Source organism: Exophiala bonariae, assembly GCF_035927105.1.
Source record: "Exophiala bonariae strain CCFEE 5792 chromosome Unknown scaffold_5, whole genome shotgun sequence".
NCBI classification, from domain to species: Eukaryota; Fungi; Ascomycota; class Eurotiomycetes; order Chaetothyriales; family Herpotrichiellaceae; genus Exophiala; species Exophiala bonariae.
The window spans coordinates 528,347-547,707 of record NW_027042480.1 but is presented as its reverse complement, the minus strand read 5'-3'; the positions used below and the strand labels follow the sequence as shown (position 1 = coordinate 547,707).

At 49.4% G+C, this 19,361-nt stretch overlaps 6 protein-coding genes across 6 annotated transcripts; 3 read left to right on the top strand and 3 right to left on the bottom strand.

The window, feature by feature from the left end:
* Positions 1-261: 261 nt before the first annotated feature.
* On the top strand, positions 262-2,598 carry LTR84_010969 (uncharacterized protein; the record flags this gene model as incomplete). The annotated part of the gene is made up of 5 exons (XM_064854502.1): positions 262-335; positions 394-445; positions 496-734; positions 783-2,456; positions 2,508-2,598. 5 exons carry the CDS (start codon positions 262-264, stop codon positions 2,596-2,598), a joined length of 2,130 nt encoding a protein of 709 aa, XP_064709228.1.
* A 666-nt stretch (positions 2,599-3,264) lies between these two features.
* LTR84_010968 (uncharacterized protein) lies at positions 3,265-5,264 on the top strand (the record flags this gene model as incomplete). The annotated part of the gene is made up of 3 exons (XM_064854501.1): positions 3,265-3,385; positions 3,456-3,862; positions 3,918-5,264. 3 exons carry the CDS (start codon positions 3,265-3,267, stop codon positions 5,262-5,264), a joined length of 1,875 nt encoding a protein of 624 aa, XP_064709227.1.
* Positions 5,265-5,818: 554 nt separating this feature from the next.
* Positions 5,819-7,825, bottom strand: LTR84_010967 (uncharacterized protein; the record flags this gene model as incomplete). Its single annotated transcript, XM_064854500.1, has 1 exon — positions 5,819-7,825. The coding sequence occupies one exon, from the start codon at positions 7,823-7,825 to the stop codon at positions 5,819-5,821; it is 2,007 nt and encodes a 668-aa protein (XP_064709226.1).
* A 4,510-nt stretch (positions 7,826-12,335) lies between these two features.
* On the top strand, positions 12,336-14,821 carry LTR84_010966 (uncharacterized protein; the record flags this gene model as incomplete). The annotated part of the gene is made up of 2 exons (XM_064854499.1): positions 12,336-13,136; positions 13,190-14,821. 2 exons carry the CDS (start codon positions 12,336-12,338, stop codon positions 14,819-14,821), a joined length of 2,433 nt encoding a protein of 810 aa, XP_064709225.1.
* Positions 14,822-15,158: 337 nt separating this feature from the next.
* Positions 15,159-17,021, bottom strand: LTR84_010965 (uncharacterized protein; the record flags this gene model as incomplete). The annotated part of the gene is made up of 3 exons (XM_064854498.1): positions 15,159-16,336; positions 16,447-16,725; positions 16,823-17,021. The coding sequence occupies 3 exons, from the start codon at positions 17,019-17,021 to the stop codon at positions 15,159-15,161; spliced, it is 1,656 nt and encodes a 551-aa protein (XP_064709224.1).
* A 615-nt stretch (positions 17,022-17,636) lies between these two features.
* LTR84_010964 (uncharacterized protein) lies at positions 17,637-18,296 on the bottom strand (the record flags this gene model as incomplete). The annotated part of the gene is made up of 1 exon (XM_064854497.1): positions 17,637-18,296. The coding sequence occupies one exon, from the start codon at positions 18,294-18,296 to the stop codon at positions 17,637-17,639; it is 660 nt and encodes a 219-aa protein (XP_064709223.1).
* Between the last annotated feature and the right edge of the window lie 1,065 nt (positions 18,297-19,361).

Below are 19,361 nucleotides of genomic sequence, written 5' to 3'. Positions count from 1 at the left end.
AACCTGCGTTACTTCTGACCATTCTCCGCAATGGAAACAAGACAATTGATAAACGCTACTTGCTTAATCAGGCATGGTGACCATGAAGCCTTCACGGCTAGCTGCGGTCTTTGTACAAGGTTGCTCGGGGAGTTGAATTGAACATCGCCACCAGCCATGGAAGCACAAGATGTCCCATGATTACATTTGAAAGATTTATTGACAGCCCATGCCCGTGGGTTGTTCTTGCATCCTACCTGTTTCAACTCCATGCTGGCTAAAATGAAGACAAGCATGCGCCAAGCTGCAATTGCAGCAATTGCTTCATTGCCTATTGCTCATGCGATCACCCCAGAGTTCGTAACATCACTGAGATAGCTAGATGTCGTCAAGTTAAGCTAACATGGGCAATAGACTCATGCTTGCTGCTCCACGGAGAAGTCCAGTGATACCTGATCCCTCAGGTGTAAGTCGAGGTCGTCCTGATATAAGAGAAGTATTGACACGAATAACTAGCAAATCGGAGTCTTCACGTCTACAACTTATGATTGGGATGCGCACGAGACGACAACAGTCTGGAATACTTTGAACTTGACCACCGGAGAGATATCACTTCTCTACAATGGATCAGACATCTCGGAAATTCTGTTCGCCGGCCCAAATGCGACAAACATCATCTACATCAATGGGACGAATGAAGAGGACGATGGTGGAATTAGTCTCTACGCTGGTGATATTACCGCAATTGAAGACGCGTGAGTAGTTGTTCCCAACACTTGACCACTCCTAACACATAAACACAGCTATCTCATCACCTCTTTTCCGGCACCCTACTCTGGCTTGAAGGCTGGAACCACTCCATCGGGGGACATCAACTTCATTTTCAATGCTGAAGCCTATCCAAATGGTACAGCATACAATGAGCTACTCGCCGAACCTCCACTCAGCACCGCAAGATTTTACGACAGCATATACGTTCGTCATTGGGATGTATGGCGCTCGGAACGCAATAAGAATGTCTTTGCCGGAACATTGACTGGAGGCGATGAGTTCTCGTTCTCAGGCAACCTCACCAATCTTGTGCATGGCCTAGCCAATGCTACTGTCGCAGAAAGCCCCAGTGTAGTTGGAGATGATTCTTCCGAATACGATATCTCACCTGATGGTAGTCTCGTTGTTTTCAACACGAAGAATATTGACCTACCCGCGGCCAACTTCACATCCTCAATAATCTACCTGGTTCCTCACAATCGCTCAACTGAGCCTGTCCCAATCAATGCTTTCTCTGGCTCTTCAACTCCCCCGGATGCTCGTGGCGCAACAGGCAGTCCCACTTTCTCTCCAGATAGCACCAAATTGGCATACGTTCAAATGAATGGCATCTCCTACGAATCAGACAAGTACATTTTATATGTCGCTGATGTTTCAGGTGGCGATTTCAACATCACATCACTGGCGGAGAATTGGGATAGAAGTCCCGATCATATTTCATGGACTGCTGACGGATCCTCGATCTTTGTGGGTGCACCTGACCGAGGCTACAATCGAGTTTTCGAGATCCCATTGTCTGCGTCTGCAAGCTACGTTCCCACCAATATCACCGACCAAGGGGCTTTGTCAGCCCTGAACGTTCTACCTGATGGCAACATTCTAATTTCCGATGCCAAGATCTGGTCTTCTCGTGATGTTTATATCATCTCATCGAACGGAACTCTTGTTGCAGATCTTCTACGTGCCAATGAGATCGATGGTGAACTTGCCGGTCTAGGTCCTCAGGACGTGTCCGAGATTTTCGTGCAAGGGAGTATCGCTGAGGTCCAGGCATTTGTCGTAACACCAACGAATTTCGATCCTAACAAAACATATCCCCTTGCGTATATCGTCCACGGTGGTCCCCAAGTTGCTCATCTGAACACTTGGAGCACGCGGTGGAATTTCAGAGTTTGGGCCGACCAAGGCTATGTGGTGGTCGCTCCCAATCCGGTTGGATCCAACAGTTTTGGTCAGGTCTTTCAGGATGCTATTCAAAACCAGTGGGGTGGTTACCCGTATGAGGATTTAGTTGCAGTCTGGGAATATGTTGATGCGAACATTCCATATATCGACACGGATAACGGCATTGAGGCTGGTGCTTCCTATGGTGGTTATATGACCAATTGGATCCAAGGTCATGACCTAGGCAGGAAATTCAAAGCCTTGGTAACTCATGATGGAGTCACGAATATGGTTGGTCAATACGCTACCGAAGAACTCTGGTTCACTCAACACGATATGAACGGCACTCTTTGGGACAATCGAGATAACTTTGAGAGATGGAACCCCATCAACTTCATTCAGAACTGGGCAACTCCTCATTTTGTTATCCACAATGATCTGGACTTCCGCCTCCCTGTTTCAGAAGGCATATTCCTCTTCAATGTCCTTCAAGAGCTTGGCGTCCCGAGCAGGTTCTTGAACTTTCCAGATGAGAATCATTGGTGAGTTATTGGGTCTGGTGGACAGGATAGCATTTCGCTAACATTCTACAGGGTCCTCAATCGCGAGAACAGCCTTGTTTGGCACACTGAGATCTTTAATTGGATTAATCACTATTCCGGCGTTGCAAACTCGACGGCTTAAAGCGGGAACGGTTTGCGAATTCCTCAACGCCTGATGCAGGGTGTAGCAGGTGTGATTTAATGATAACATGAACAGACGAAAAGAAAGACTTTACCTGAAATGGATTCAGAACTTTGCAAATGGCCACGATCCGAGTCATGATGCTTACCTATGTAGCAATTTCGCAAGGGAGTATCTCTTAGGGTCCAAGCAATGGGGCCACCCTTCAATTCCAAACGAGTTTCGCTAGCAAGAGATCGAAAGAGGCTTGACATCTTTCTCGCGAATAGGAAATATCCCAACTTCAGCCGCACTAGTTAACAGCCTTGTTAGTCTAGCGGCTACTTAACTGTTTGAACTTTCCTCCAGGTTCTTCATCACCCATCATGTGCGACATTACACTACAACTTGTGGTCAACTATAGACCTCTACTCCCAGCAATCTTTTATCTCTGGCTTGAGAATACGGGTCTGGCTAATGTCAGTATCCAACTCGTCAGGATGTCTGAACCGAGTGCCCCTGTGTGCCGTACTGCATGGTTAGTAGTAGTGAAGGTAGGACATCTGCCTTTCTTCTCTCCTTCCTTCCCAATCTCGATTCGTTCCCTTTCTTCTGCGCTCGTTTCTTTACTGTCTTCTACCGTTTATCACTGCTTTTCCCTGCACAGTGATCAACTTGATTCAGAGGATGGCTCCAAGCAACCTCATCCTGTCATTTATATTGCTCGCCTTTACTGCTGCTGCTCAAGATCCGAATGCAAGCCCGTGGCAGATCGCATTCAACACGACTACATCTATCGGTCCCGATGGTAAGCCGTTCTCGATTCAAAGGGGAACATCCTGGAAAGATTTGAACAAAATGCCAACTGACAATTGAAGGCCCCTGGTGGTTCATTACCCAGGCTGTAGATTTCCCCGACCAGAAATTGAGCGTCTTTCCCAGTCTTTCCGAAACCAGCATCATCATGTCGAGTGGCGCATGCAGTGCGTTGAACGCAGACTGTGCCTTACCTATACAAGCAGAATGGACACCATCCGACTCTTGGAAATCAAACAATGGCTCGCAAAAGCAGAGTGAGCCACTCGATCCTACAAAGTGGGATGATAGAGTCTCATCTCTACTTGGTCTGGACGGTACAGGCTATTACGCATTTAGTCGAATGACTCTGTATAGCAATGGCAATACCGGTTCACTTGCCTACCTGGATCGCCATGGCTTGTTCGTTTCGGATAGTATGAGGGCCATGTATCCTGGTGGAGCGGCATACACTCTCAATGTTGGATTGGTATCTTACCCATACTCATGCTTCCAACTATGCCTCAATGCTAATGATTATTTAGCTTTCTCTTTACGGAGCCAAAGAATTAGCCTCCTGGACTGGTGTTAACGGATCGCAATTCGAAGCCAACCTGACCCTTAATTCAGCCTACATTAGCTTGTATATCCCGTCCAAGTCCTTCGGCCTACATGTTGGATCTGTGGCAGCAAATATAGGGGGAAGTCTTATCCTTGGTGGTTACGACAGCTCGCGTTGTCTCACAGAGCCGATCACCTCCGACAGCACGACGTTCAAGCTCTTCGACATCTCTCTCAACGTCACAAGAGGTATATCTGCATTCGTAAACACTGACAAGAGCACAATATCTGGATTGTTGCAAACAAGTGGGGACCAAGCGATCGGACTCGAGATCCAACCCGAGCCTGGCGTGCCGTACCTATACTTACCAAAGGAAACCTGTGATGCAATTGCATCTCACCTCCCTGTGACATATAGCGAAGAGCTCAACTTATACCTCTGGGACACCAAGGCACCAGAATACCCGGAAATCATTTCTTCACCACATTACCTGGTATTTTCCTTCTCCTCAGGCGCAGACGGGACAGACACCTCAAACATCAATGTTCCCTTCGCGCTCCTGAACCTCACCCTTGAATCACCACTTCAATCAAAACCAACACCGTATTTCCCATGTAGTCCATGGACCAGCACTGAAACCGTTCCCTACCACCTCGGCCGAGCCTTCCTCCAGGCCGCATTCCTCAGCCAGAATTCCCACACCAACATGATGTTTCTAGCCCAGGCACCTGGCCCCGACCACTCTGCTCAAAACGTGAAGAAAATCACAACCACAGACACAGCCATCAAATCAGCATCGAACCCTCCAGACTGGGAATCCACCTGGACGGGGACCCTGAAAGCACTAACGTCGTCTAACAGCTCGAATTCCGACTCAGGCGCAGCAAACGGAACCGGCACATCCAGCGGCAATGGCGGAACCGAGACAGACACCTCTGACACCACCAATCCAGAGTCCAAGAGCGGCCTATCCACCAAAGCCATATGCGGCATCGCCACGGCCGCGGTCGTGGGACTTGGCGGCGGCGCGTTCGCGCTCTGGTACTTCGCGCTCCGGAAGCGTCACCAACAGTCGCAGCACTCACGGCTCCTTCAACCACAGGAACTGCCGCCGAGTCCGCCTGGCTATGCCAGTCCAGCCGTCTGGGGCCGCAAGGGTGATGGCAGCCCTATGACGTCGGAGCTGGCTGGCATGCCCGATGGTAGCACCCAGCACCGGTATGAAGTGGACTCCGAGTACTCGGACAAGGGCCCGAATGAGCTGGATGCGAAATCTAGACCCGCTGAGTTGGCTTCGAATTCGAGAGCCGCTGCTGTCGAGCTTGCTTGATACTAGATTTTCCGGGTCTCGAGGGCGCCTTTTGTTCGGTTATCCGGTTTCCATCTACAGGCTCGAATAGCCAGGCCCCCTTTTCTTTTCTTGCCATATCATGATCCACTTATACTAGGTATTCGTAGTCGATGAATGGAGGTGGATAAACCTGGTCTGGGCAAAGGGCATATGTACGGCATTCTTAAGCGCTTTGGAATGTTTTGGGTCGAAAACGAGTTGTAAAAGCTTGTAAATGAACTAAAAGAAAGAGACATGAAGGGACTGGTCGTTCGGATGCAGCTTTCGCAGCGACAGAAGGAAGCACGAAAGACATGATGTCTTAGACATCGGAAGGGATCAAACATGCGATTTCCCTCTCCTCGACCGCCTCAGAGTTAAGTAGTGATATTACATATTATTACAAAGCCACACGATGCAGTGTCATCTCCACATCATACTAGGTAAACGCAGCCTCACATGTTTACCACAAACCAGCGCATAAAAGCTGAAAATCAACATGGCAAGACCACCTCTGCTCCTCTCTAACCCGAATCAGCATCCTACCTCCACCATCAAGCCATGACGATAGCCTTCTCAAAGACCGAAACATCTCCACCCGCAACCTTGACCGCCTTGAGCGCCGCCTCACTCAACTTCTTGCGCTTCTCCCGCGCCTCCATCTCTCTCCGCGCGCGGGTTTTGGAACTCCCACTGGGCGCCACATCGCTCAGCAGCTTCGCCGAGTCCTTGGGCGTGAAGTTGACGAAATCGACCATGAGGCCGCCGACTCCGCCTCCACCCCCACCACCGCCGAAAGAAGATGTCTTCGGTGTCCGCGGCGTTTTCGGCGTGCGTGGTGGGCGCGACTGTGAGCGGGCGCGTTGTCGTTGAGACTGTGAGTGCGATGATGAGGTTGGGAGTGGTGGGGCGTCCTGTACGTAGAGGCCGTTTGTAGCGGTGCTGCATGTGGTGCCTTTGATGGGCCCGTACTTGTGGATGGATTTCCGACGGCTGTGGGCGTGTGTATAGTCGGTTAAGTTGCGCGTTGGAGAGCGGTGCGGGTTGCGTCGTGGGCTTACGGTGATTTGCCCAGTGGGTGAGTATGTTGGAGAGGGGGACCGGGCTGGTGAGCGTCGCTGCTTGCGTGGCGTGAAGGGTGAGCTATCGGGAAAGATGTAGGATGAGGCGGGGGCAAGAGAGGGGAGGGATGGGTAGGATGAGATTGGGAGAGATGCATGCGCTTGTGATGGTAGTGGTGGGATTGGAGGGACTGTTGCGTATTGTAGGGTTGTGTTGACTCTAGGGGATAGGAGTTGCTCGTATGTCTGCGTGCTACACAGACCTGGTTGCATCATCTGCTGCTCCTGCGGGTCAAAATTGGGATATCTGTCGAGGAGTGTATTGGTCAAGGATGGCTCATTTGGCTGATGGAGCCGTTGATTGTGCAGCAGCCGATGCGTCAGTCTCTGTGGTTTTGGTGCCGCGAGAACGGGATATACTTCTTCTGGTGCTAGAGTGGGTAATGGAGGGTGTGAGGCCATAGTAGTTGGAGACAAGAATGCTTGTGAATGAATGCTCATGCTCGTATTCACCGTCTGGGTAGTCGTGCCTCTTGAATGGTTTGAACTGCCTGATGATGCTAGACTGTCACTAGGAGGGGAATGTAAGGAAATATTGCGTTCAACTACTGATGGAGACTGTGATGCAAGCGATCGAAGACTGTGGAGATTTTTATATTCTCCCTGAATTGATTGAACAGGGTCCAGAAGCACAGGATCAATCGCATTTTGATAATATCGATGCGCCGTAGATGCCTGCTCAATAGTTGGGCTTGACATCTCAAGAGAACCGTTCTGGGATGTAATTGTGTTGTTTATGTTTCGCACCAATGCACTATGCTGAGTGCCCCTAGATGGTGAACCAAGTGAAAATTCTTGGACTTGATCGTGAACCTGCCGCAGATGGAAATTTTGAAAATCTTGCTGCCATGTACTGATATCCTCGTGACCATATTTAGGAGACATGGGAAGTTGCGCATACATGGGTGTCGGCGATAGAGTAACCTCGCGTGAAAAAGGTGGTCGTGTAAGATTGGGTCTGAATGAGGTTGAAATTGGACTCGTTGTGAATCTCTTTGTTTGAGATACCTGAGGGCTCTCTATTGGTGAGAGTGAGTCTCGGCAATGGTGGCTGGAGAAATTCATTGTTTGGATTTGATCTGGAATCTTGATTTCTGTTCTTCGGGTCTTTTCTATGATCAATGGTGCATGCTGTTGTTTGGTTTGCTTCAAACACCACACTCCCTCCCGCCAGGGTTGAACAGCGGAGTGATCCAGTTCAGGTGAGTCGTTGAAAGGAGGAAGTCCAAAATCATCCTCGATGGCTGTCTCATGCTTGAACAGGGGTTCAAGCTCAGATATTTGCTCGGAACTATCTTCAGATCTTGCGTCAAGTTTGTACATCTCTTCATTGAAAAATTCATCGAACGAGCTGGCAGTATCTGCAATATTTGGAAATAACATCTTCAAGGCTTGATCTTCTGGTCGAAACGCGGGATCGGGAGAGCTTGCCAAAGACATAGCCACCAATTAGAGTGATTGAATTGGGTTGGATTTGAGGGGTTTCCTGGAGTATACCGATTTGCATTGTTGATGGAGACGGAAGGAAGATGTATCTCTCACCAGGAGAGTAAACAAAATGCTGTACTGCCTAGCAACCTTCGAGGGGTTGAGGAATGCCAGACTCCTGGTTGTTGGATTCATGGTATGCGGTCCAAGCACGTCGAATGATACCCCAAGATAACTTCGAAGACCGCCACTGTGGCACTGTATCTCGATAAAGCTCCCTTCAAAGACTTCCTTCCTTGCATTGAAAACACTCGCTTCATGATTTTGACACAAACAGAAGTTTGTACAACATACGCCGCTGGCTGAATTGACTGGGGACGTTTTTACCAGGATGCACCAACAATGAAGCAGTCTTTTATGCCCAGGATGACGAGATTGAGAGATGCATTTCCATTTTTGCAAGCAGAGTTGTCAATCAAGCTTAATGATACTGATACACATGTTTGTATTAGCATTATCCGTTCCTGAGGACTGTTGTTTGTAGCTAAAGAAAAAAGTAATAAAGCTTCCTCACAATGATCCCACCAGCAGACCAGATTTTTGGGTCTAGATATACTGAGAGATCCTTACATTCTCCATATAGCCATGGCACCAATATTTCAGCGTGGTTCAAAGAAAACTCAACCTGATTGAAATTGAAATTCTCCGGATTGCATTGCGTGATAGCCCAGAATCATGGAATTTAGCAACGCTGCAGCCGACAGTGTCAGGATATTCAACCTATGCACTCTGGCTTATCGACAACACATCCAAGCACAGAGTCTGAATGCCGAAATCCAAAGGCTGACCATGCGGTTCGGTGGACCAACAAAGGGTTCCTTTAAGGTGCGTCAAAGAAAACAAAAAGCATAGCTTTGCATTATGGCCCTGTAAAGCAGTGAGCAAGCGTCTGGTATCTGCAAATTGGACTATATTATCAAGATGCATCCTATTCTGAAAATTGAAGCGGGCGATACCTGATAGTATGAATCATAGGACTTCCATACAAACATCAGTTCAACCATGTGTTATGTTGAAGACATATATCATTCTCAGTGTGGCCACTGGGCACAAACAGCAAGGACTTACCATCGATGCGCCTCGGCAGGGTCTGAACAAGTTTGCTCATACAAAAAGAAATGTGGGTCAGTTCAGGAGGATTCCTTTTGCAAGATTTGTTGTCTTAACCAAACAAGAGGGTCGAAGATGAATTCTGGTAAGAAAGTATTCCCTGGTCTTTTGATACTGGGAGCCTCGAGAGGTGTGGGAAGAACAAAGACCTGGCGGGCATGCTTCGGCTTCAGTCGTAGCCGGATCCAGATTGCATGAACGGTCTTGTGTAGCCGCTGAAGATGTTTCGTTCAAGACGAATGCTGACTTTTGTTCTCAGGCTGGAAGCACCAAGAGAAAGTACAGGTAGCTAGAGGATGGCTGTCCAACAAGAAGAAAAGCTGCTGTACTGTACTACACCGTTTGAGGTGAGTGACAGTACCGAATGTGTGCAAGACCGAAAAAGACTAAGAGGCAAGGGTAGCAAACCTACTAATAGTCGATTGCAATGGGGTGACAAGCGGAGGAAGATTCGAGAGTGAGAAATCTGTTATCAGGGGCAATCGCCTTATGTTTGGTGGAATGTTCTTTCCAAAGTCACGGGCGGGAAGGAACGGTACGCTTGTTGCTGGAGATGGGCGCCAATGCTGGCATCAAGGATGTCTTGGGTAGAACAGCCTTGCACGTTGCGGCCTATGCAGGAGAAATGCACCTGCTCCAACTCTTTTTGGATGAGGATCCAGAGCTTCTAGAAATCGGCGACAACCATGGCAGCAGGCCGCTACACGAAGTCACGTTCATGCTCGGCCATGACGGCGGAGAAAGCATCTGGCCGCTGCTGGATCGGAATGCCCATCCCAGCCAGCAAAATCAGTGGGAGATGACTCCATTACATAGCGCAGCGGAATATTGCATTCTTTTTACTGAAGAGTAGCATGATAAAATTGCCTAGTGCTAGGCACAGGAAATCGCGCAGATAAGTTTCACGGTATAGGTTTAACGAGGCTGCGATAGAATTGTCCTTCTCAGCACTGGGAATGTTGTTTTTTGGCCACCAAAGGAAAAAGAAATTGACCAGAGGTGAAGTTTGTCAGGCACGTGAGGAGGCTGGATTTTTGACTAAGGTGGCGCCCGAGGCATCAAGCAGACAGGCTGGGGGTGGCCAACAATTCTCGGCGTACGACGTCATCAGGCTGATTTGCGGGGGGAGTTCCGAGGAACTGATAAGCGCTGGCAGCGATAATGTGGGCGTTGAATAAGCACACCATATCTGCTTGCTGAATCATCTTGATCAAACATGGAAGCATGAGACAGGTCAATTCAGTATTTCATCCATAAGCGATGGCATGATTTGGAGACAATATATTTGCCAGCTTCGAGTTCTGGTAAATGAATTGGAATGGGAACGGGAGTTGACAGCCCGTGGGGGCAGGGCATACAGGGTAGGGTAATCTGTTTGACCAACAGGCATCCGCGTGTCGGGGAGTGACAAAGATGCCGACACCAGGGTCGTATTACCTAATATCACTGGCCGTCACCTAGTGTGATAGAGGAGCAATAATGAGGACAGTTGAACTGACTCATCACCTGCATTGATGAAATATGAAATCAATAGTACGGGCATTGAACTGATACAATGGCTGGCCAAATGGTGCAAGAGCAAGAGCAACCCACTCACCGGGGTGTCGGAAGGTTCCAGTTCTTAGAAGAAGCCCCACCACGATTGGAAGTGGCCGCAGTCACTCCGGGAAGTGCAGTGGCTGTGAGTCTGTGACTGTGAGTAGCGACTAGTGGCCACCCCGTGACTGCCTAATCGCCGCTGCCTCAGAGTGCCAGTTGCCAGTGCCTTCCATCCGCCACCTTGCTACTTAAGTCTCTCTTCTTCTCTCAATCCATCCATCTTCTCTTCTTCTTTTACCTCATCCACTTCAACCTTCTTTTTGAGACTTGTAATCTCTCTTCTCCTCCAACATCTCATCACACATTCATCTCAGACTACTCATACAATCAATCCGCAATCATGCAGATCTTCGTCAAGACCCGTATGTGAACCCCGCAATCATCCACTTCTTCATCCTCAATACTGACTTTCTCCTGCAGTCACCGGAAAGACCATCACCCTCGAGGTCGAATCCAGCGATACCATTGACAATGTCAAGTCCAAGATCCAGGACAAGGAAGGAATTCCTCCTGATCAACAGCGCCTGATCTTTGCCGGAAAGCAACTTGAAGACGGCCGCACCTTGAGTGACTACAACATCCAAAAGGAGTCTACTCTTCACTTGGTCCTCCGTCTTCGTGGCGGTATGCAAATCTTTGTCAAGACTCTCACCGGAAAGACCATCACCCTTGAAGTCGAGTCATCTGATACCATCGACAATGTCAAGTCCAAAATTCAAGACAAGGAAGGAATCCCTCCTGATCAACAACGTCTCATCTTCGCTGGAAAGCAACTTGAGGATGGACGCACCTTGAGCGACTACAATATCCAAAAGGAATCTACTCTCCATCTTGTCCTCCGTCTCCGTGGTGGTATGCAAATCTTCGTCAAGACTCTCACTGGCAAAACCATTACATTAGAAGTTGAGTCGTCAGACACAATTGACAATGTCAAGTCAAAGATTCAAGACAAGGAAGGTATTCCCCCGGACCAGCAACGATTGATCTTCGCCGGTAAACAATTGGAAGATGGCAGAACCCTCTCCGACTACAATATTCAGAAGGAATCCACCCTCCATCTTGTTCTCAGATTGCGAGGTGGTATGCAAATCTTTGTCAAGACCTTGACTGGCAAGACGATTACTTTAGAGGTGGAATCTTCCGACACAATTGACAACGTCAAATCAAAGATCCAAGACAAGGAGGGTATTCCACCCGACCAGCAGCGATTGATCTTTGCAGGCAAACAGTTGGAAGACGGTCGAACTCTTTCTGATTACAACATCCAGAAGGAGAGCACCTTGCATTTGGTTCTGAGACTTCGAGGTGGTCAGTAAGCAATGAGCGGCTTCACTGATTTCATAACTCGAGGCGTTCTTGGAGGATTTGTTTTCTGAATCATGACATACAATGACACGCATTGATTAGCAATGAACAACCATCTTCATATTGCTGTGGCCAAAATGCCAAGCAATAGAGAGGGGACAATCACAATTACCATTTGACCTCTCAATTCAGCTTTCTCTTCCGTATTCAATGTTTCTCGTAGTGTTACTACCAATGCAATTGCACCGATGTTTCGAGAACCTGAAAAGCATGACACTGTCCCCGCGTAACCTCTGCCAGTCGCCACCTCCATAATGACTCCCATGGCCACATGTTAACCGCCGCCTTCGTATTTTGCATCTCTTCCATCTCAATCTCATTTGATCAATGCCTACCTCTTCTTTGCATACATGCCCCTTGATCCCTCACTGGAGCATGCCTGATCAGAATGCCCAACTATTTCTTTCATGTTGCTCTTGAACTCTTTACAGATCACCAGACCAGTACTCAACACCCAGAATCACATCCACCGAATCTATCACAATTCTTTAAAACCTTGAAGCCTTTCACACGATCACCGGCTGGAAGACAGTCGCGAGTCAATCTGTCGGACCAGAGAAAATCATTACCTCTTACCATACAACGCTCGCAACCTACCCTCCATGATCTCGAATCCAAGTTGGACATTTCACACTCCGACTCCAAGGACCCTCGCTTGGATACAATTGTCCTGGAGAGCGCAGATATGGCGTCGCAATCAGCAGGTGGAGAACATTCTGGTCAGAATGACAACATCATCGAGAAAGGCATTGGTACATCGATTTCCGGTCGTCACATGAAAGGCCGATATGAACCTTTGGAAGATAATGGCGGGGTTGAAGGCTGGGGCATTGTTCATCTTTACAGAGATTCCGAAGAGACGTCGGGTCTTTACCCATACAAAGATTCTGCATATCGGTCCAGTGATCTCTGGAGTGATGGACTGCGCAATCACTCCTCGGGCAAGGCACATCCGCCACCAAAAGATGAAGAGTGTACAACCCTCTGTATCCTCGCTGTACCCTCCTACATGACACCCTCTGATTTTCTTTCCTTTGTGGGAGAAGAGACAAGATCCCAAGTCAGCCATTTCCGAATGGTGCGGACATCCAGAGCAAACCGTTACATGGTCTTGATGAAGTTCAACCATGGTAAAACAGCAAGACAATGGCAAAATGAATGGAATGGCAAAGTGTTCAACACAATGGAGGTAAAGTCAACTGTCTGGAGACCATGACCTGATCTAAACTAACATCTCTCTAGCCAGAAACCTGTCATGTTGTTTTCCTCAAATCTGTTGAGCTCATCCATACCTCTTCAATGGAACAGAACAGTGGTCTCAGTTCGCCTACAACAAGTTATCCCCGTATGTCCAACGACCCATTTATTCCCGCCAGCACCTCATTAAAACCTCTCGCACCTCGAACTCCTTCCTTGATCGAATTACCTACTTGTCCTGTTTGTCTGGAGCGAATGGATGAGACTACGGGTCTTCTGACAATACCATGTCAACATGTCTTCCACTGCTCCTGCTTAGAAAAGTGGTCCGGTGGTGGATGTCCCGTGTGCCGCTATACTCACGATGACTTTTCCTCCCGACTTGGATCTTACAAACTCAAGAGCAAAGTACAAGGAGAATATGATGTATATGATGGCCCACGAGATTGTGAAGTCTGTCACGTCGAAACAAGTCTCTGGCAATGTCTCGTATGTGCCAAAGTGGGCTGTGGGAGATATGAAGGGAAACATGCTTATACTCATTTTGAAGAAACTGGTCATGCATTTAGTATTGATCTGGATTCCAAACGAGTTTGGGATTATGTTGGTGATGGCTATGTGCACCGCATCATCCAGAATGCAGGGAGTTCAGGTGAGAAATTGGTCGAGCTGCCAGGAAGAGCTCGGGAACCCACTGCTCTTCAAGGTCTGGAGGATCTGGATGTTACAAAAATGGACAATATGGCCTTGGAGTATACCCATCTTTTGACAAGTCAATTGGAGAGTCAACGGGCTTATTTTGAAGAAGTGGTGGAACGTGCAGTGGATAAAGCAACCGAAGCGAGCAAGAAAGCCGAAGAAGCCATCACACAAGGCCGCGCTGCCACACAAAAACTGCAAATCCTTGAACAGGAGCATGACATGGTTGCCAAAGGACGCCTTCCAGAATTAGAAAAGGAGAGGGAGCGACTGGCCAAACGTAGCTCCAAGTTCGAAGAGATGACAAGATCATTCAATGCCAAATATCAGGAAGAAAAGACCTTGACCACGAGTCTGATGGAACGAGTCAAATTTCTTGAAGAAACGCAGATTGAGCAGCTTAATCGGAAAATCCAACAGCTCGAAGAAGATAATGCTACGAAAGACCTCCTGATGGAGGGTCTCAGAGACGAACACCGTGACGCCATGATGCAGATATCCGCACAGAGGAAACTACAGGAAATGGTGGACAACGGAGAACTCGAACAGGAGGATCTGGATGGTGCTGTCATTGAAGCTGGGCCAGCCGCGAAGAAAAAGCTCCCTTTACGAAGAGGCAAAAAGGGAATGCAAGCCCAGGCCGGCAAAGCTATGATTGCAAGCGGTGGGACGCCTTCCATCACCTCTGCATTACCTTCTCCAAACGTCGCGCCCGTCGCTGACCTCTATCGCGAACTTCTCGGCTCTAATTCATTGAGCAATGAATGGGACGATGAAAAAGCCAGGAAGATTCTCGAAGAGTGCAGAGCTAAGTTGCTAGGTGAAGGACTGCTCGTGCCATCCGCACCCAATGCTCCTGCAGTGGAGACGGAGGACAGTGACGGCGATGGAGAGGTCGACGAGACTGTCGAACAACAACCAGGCGACAAAAGTAAGTCGAGCAAGAAGCGTAAAGGAAAGAAGAAGGCGAGGAAGTGATTGGTGGACGGATTTTGCGAAAGGCAGGGAGGAAGTGAATGAATGCCTAGATGCCACGACACGTATAGTGCACATGCTCTGGGGTAGCTGGGGCTAAGAAGGGGAACAGTTCGAGCTGCAGATGCAACACGCAAAACACCTTCCCCAGAAGCTAGAGGAAATCAGCCAGCTGATATATACCTATGACAATGATACCCATATTTCTTTTCCCTAGCAAAAATGTGCACAGCGGAGTCTTCTATGTGACTGAATCCCACCCAGGCAAGTCCCCCCAGGACGACAGGTCTGGCCATCATGGTAAATCCCCACCGAAGAGACCAATTTGCTACGTACATTCCTACTTGGCACCCTGAGCCCTCAACTGTCCCTTCTCCTCAGCCCTCTGATTCCAATCCAGCAGCGCAAGCATGAAGCCCTCGAGCGTCGAGATCGGCGCACGATACCCGATATGTTCCTGGGCCTTGGTGTCGGTATACACGATATGCATGACACACAGACTTGAGACGGCGGGCTGGACGAAGGAAAAATCCCCGTTGCCCAGCGCGGGCAACACGCCGGACAGGAACCGCGTCTGCAGCACGTTGTACGCCTCAACGAGATACGACAGCAGGAGCAGCGGCATGTGCGGGACGTAGGGGAAGGCGACCGGGGTGGACGGGTGCGCGAGCAGCGTCAGCGCATTGTACAGGTCCTGGTAGCGGATGGGCGGGTTGGGGTCGGTGACGCAGAAGCCCTGGCCGCCGCGCTCCGGGTGTGTGAGCAGCGTGTTCTCGTACGCCAGGTGTCCGATCGACACGTTCTGCGCGCTCACGAAGTTCGCCACGCAGTGGCTCAGCCATGTCGGCGACCCCCCGCGTCGCAGGTAGTCCCACGTCACGCTCGACGGGTTCTGCACCCCGTGGCCGTAGATCGCGTGGCCCGGTCGGATCGCCCCTGTCAGGAATCCCGTGCTTGGGTCGTGTGCCGCGCGCACGATTCGCTCTGCTTGCAGTTTCGTCCAGGCGTAGCATGATCCGTAGCCGCTGGCGGTGTAGGTTTTGGCGGCGAGGGCTTGCGGTGAGGGCTCCGCGTTGGGACTTAGTTGCCATGTCCCGGTCGCGACGGGGTTCTGCCCCGGTAGGCCGAAGTAGTTGGGGGTTTTGAGCCCGACGGACGCCGAGGACGTCGAGATGAAGCACGTTGCGCCCGCTTTCTGGGCTGCCTTCAGTACGTTCTCGGTCCCCTGGACATTGATTTTCTGATACTTGGGCAGGAAAATCGGGTGGCGGTCGCGAGGGCTGATGAACGCCGCGCAGTGAAATACCGTCAATGGTAGCGACTTCACGGGTTGCGGCCATGGTGCTTCAAAGGCTTTTGCGACGGCGTCTGCATCTGTGATGTCGGTGACGATGAACCCGATGTCCTTGTTCTCCGTGACTTCTTTCCTCGTCGGGGGGCTGAGGTCGACGATCCTGATCGCTTGGGCGCTCTCGCCTCGCATCAATAGGTGTTGCACGATCCAGCCTCCCACGAGTCCTGTAGATGGGGAAAAGATATGCGTCAGCCGAGAGGACAAAAAGTAAGGTAACCACCGAACAAAAGCATGAATCTAACTAGAGTGGCTTGTCGTTGAATAGCTGACTTACCAGACCCGCCGACGACGACATATCGACGATCCTTCTTTCCAAACAAGTATGGCGTAACATCTGTCGGAGAGGTCTGGTACTTGCGGTACACGGCTTGAAGCTGCTCGTCCGTCCATGGCTTTTGAGCCAACCGTGTAGCTTCAACCGGCGCGACGCTGATGGCCCGATTCGCAAGCCAGAGATACACGCTCAGCTGGGTGACGGTGATAAAGATGATCAGAAGAACCAGCCACATGTTCGCTCCTGTTGTTAGTTTGCCACTGCCGCGTAAATGGGCTTCTATGGTGAAGAAGAGGAGAAAGTGGTCTTCTTTCAAAGATGGGATTTTCAGAAGGGTGCGATTGGTTCTTCTGGGCGTTATTGCATAGGTACCTACCTAGGTACTTGAATACTCGGGAGATAATTCGAGGAGGATTGTAAGCCAGCATTTCGAATTTGTGGGTTGAATTACTCATTAAGGCACCCAGCTCACCCATGCCGTTGCGGCAGTTCTCCGGCGATCCTAATGCAGGGCGAACAAAACTCCCTGCGGAGTCTTGCCCATTATTGACCCCATCAATGTTGCTGGAAGCCATTTGTGGGTGGATACCGTAGCGAGTACGTGTGAAGTAGGTTAGGTTGCTAAGACGCACTGTAAGTTGAATTGGGAGTTCACGAGGGCAAAAGAGCAAATAGTACAATTAAAGTGATTTTATACGACTTCAGAGGAACTTAAAAAACTTCCAGCCTCACTAAATGGACACCAGATGTGTCAGGTATCTATATTATATCAATAATTTTACATACTGTTATTCTACAACTCATTGAATCCTGTTGATACAGTACTGTCGAGGGAGGGTTGCTTGTCGCTGCGTGACAGTGAATTTTTACAGCTGGCATAGAGTAGACCTTTCGAGGGCCACAATGACCAATATTAGGTATATTTCGTCAGCATAACGAGATGAGTCGGTCGAACGACCTACACCGTGCAAACCTCGGCGTTGCCGGATGATGGTACTCTTCTGAAACGCGCACATTCACTCCGTCTTATTCCAGACGCAGCTCGTTTGGTGGTCGCTCTTGGAGCAAAATTCCAGTCATATCCATGAGTCCATCGATTCTAGATGGATAGGTGATTTCTTAATTGTGCCTCGGGGAGGTTGTATACTCCTGGATCAGTAGTTTTGTTTTCCAGTCATATGAAGGTCATCTCATAGCTTCTGGATACCGAAGAAGTAATTTCCATAAGTTTCACTGTTCTTGACAAGTTTCCATCCTAAAGCTGGGACATATATCACTCCTTGAGTTTTGAAGCTGCCCCAGGTGCCTGGCTCTTTCAAAGTGAAATATCTTTGTAGTTCCGAGGGATTGATGTATTTATTCCAGTCGTGAGTACCGGCAGGTACAACGCCAATCAAGGGAGCTTCTGCAATAAGTTTTGTGGTCAAGTATGCCAATGGAGACCGTGAGATAGTCGACCCTACAATCCAACCGCCCTTCTTCAAGTGAGGTGCCGCCAGGTCAAGGAACGCAGTGGGATCATCAATATGCTCTAGGACTTCAAACACAGAGATAACATCGACTTTCTCAGATTCGGATTGTGGAACGGGTACATCTTCAATAGCACAATTGAGATAGTTCAACTTCGGTTGTGAAATTCCAGGATCGGAACGTTGTTGGGATTTGGCAACCTCGATAACTAGTTCGGTGGGATCGATTGCTGTGACCTTCGAGGTGTTTGGAAGACGTGCAGCAGAAGATGCGAATATTCCACCACCACAGCCTATATCAAGATATGAGAGAGTTGGCGGCGGATGAGTCTCGGAGGAACGTAGGCATGCTTTGATAAAGTCATGTCGGAGTGGGTTCATGAGGTGTAGAAGTCTTGATGGTCCATGAGGATCCCACCATGTTGAAGCGAGCTGAGAAAAGTGGTTGACTTCGGCCGAGGAGACGGAAGACGATGCCGGTGAGGACGTGGCATGTGAAGAGGTGGCGTGAGATCTGCCTTGCTGTGAAGATATGCTACGCAGTCTGTGCGGTGCTTGAGTTGCTATCCGTGGAGAAAGTAGGACCGGTAGTATGGAGGTTTTGCCTGCACGCAAGGTGATTTGCAAGGGCCGCTGAAAGTACATTGAAGCTGTGATCACATAGAAAGGCTTGAAGGAGCTTGGTTGGACGGTAAACGACGATCGCAGAGGCTGAGTCGGGCAAAAAGGTATGGCAGACTTCAAGGCTTCAAGATCAGGTGTCAGGCTGAGTCGCCACGTGCCACTTTTGGCCTGCGCCAAGTCTCCACGGAGTTCATCGCATCATTGTCCGATAAGTGGTAGATTCTTCGAGAAGATTGAGCTGTACTCCGTCGCAGGAGATGACGAGTTTCCGTCAACGGAGGATGGAGAAGTGGCAAAATGGACGGAAGGTGGACGCTTCGGCTAAAAGACACAGGAAGGAAAGACCAACCACGCTGCAAAAAATTGGTTCTTTCCTTGGCGTCAAAGCGCGGAACCCTTGGCAGGAGCATGCCAAGGCTGGGCAAAGACTTCGCATCGCCCTTTCCTCCAGGTCATCGACCCAAAGACTCTCAATCCACCCCCTCCTCATGGCTCCGATATGCCCAAGACTGCTAGGTATCTCTATTGCAACCTTGATTTCCTGGCATTTCTTGGATTCATGCCTCTGGCGCACTCCCTAGCTCTATCGTAGACCATTCTTAGGCAAGCTTTGGACGCACCAATTGTCTGGAAGACCCGAGTTCCGCCCACGGATGCCATCATATCGGAAGCCCAAAGTGGCACGTACTGGTGCCCCATGCCAAGACTCAAAGCTGATATCGCCGCCTGAGATGTCTTGGTGTACCAGGATGTGACAAGCCGAAGTCTTGGTTGTAGTGGATGTGACAGAGTCTGTGAGTACCGATGTGAGTTCCTTCAGTC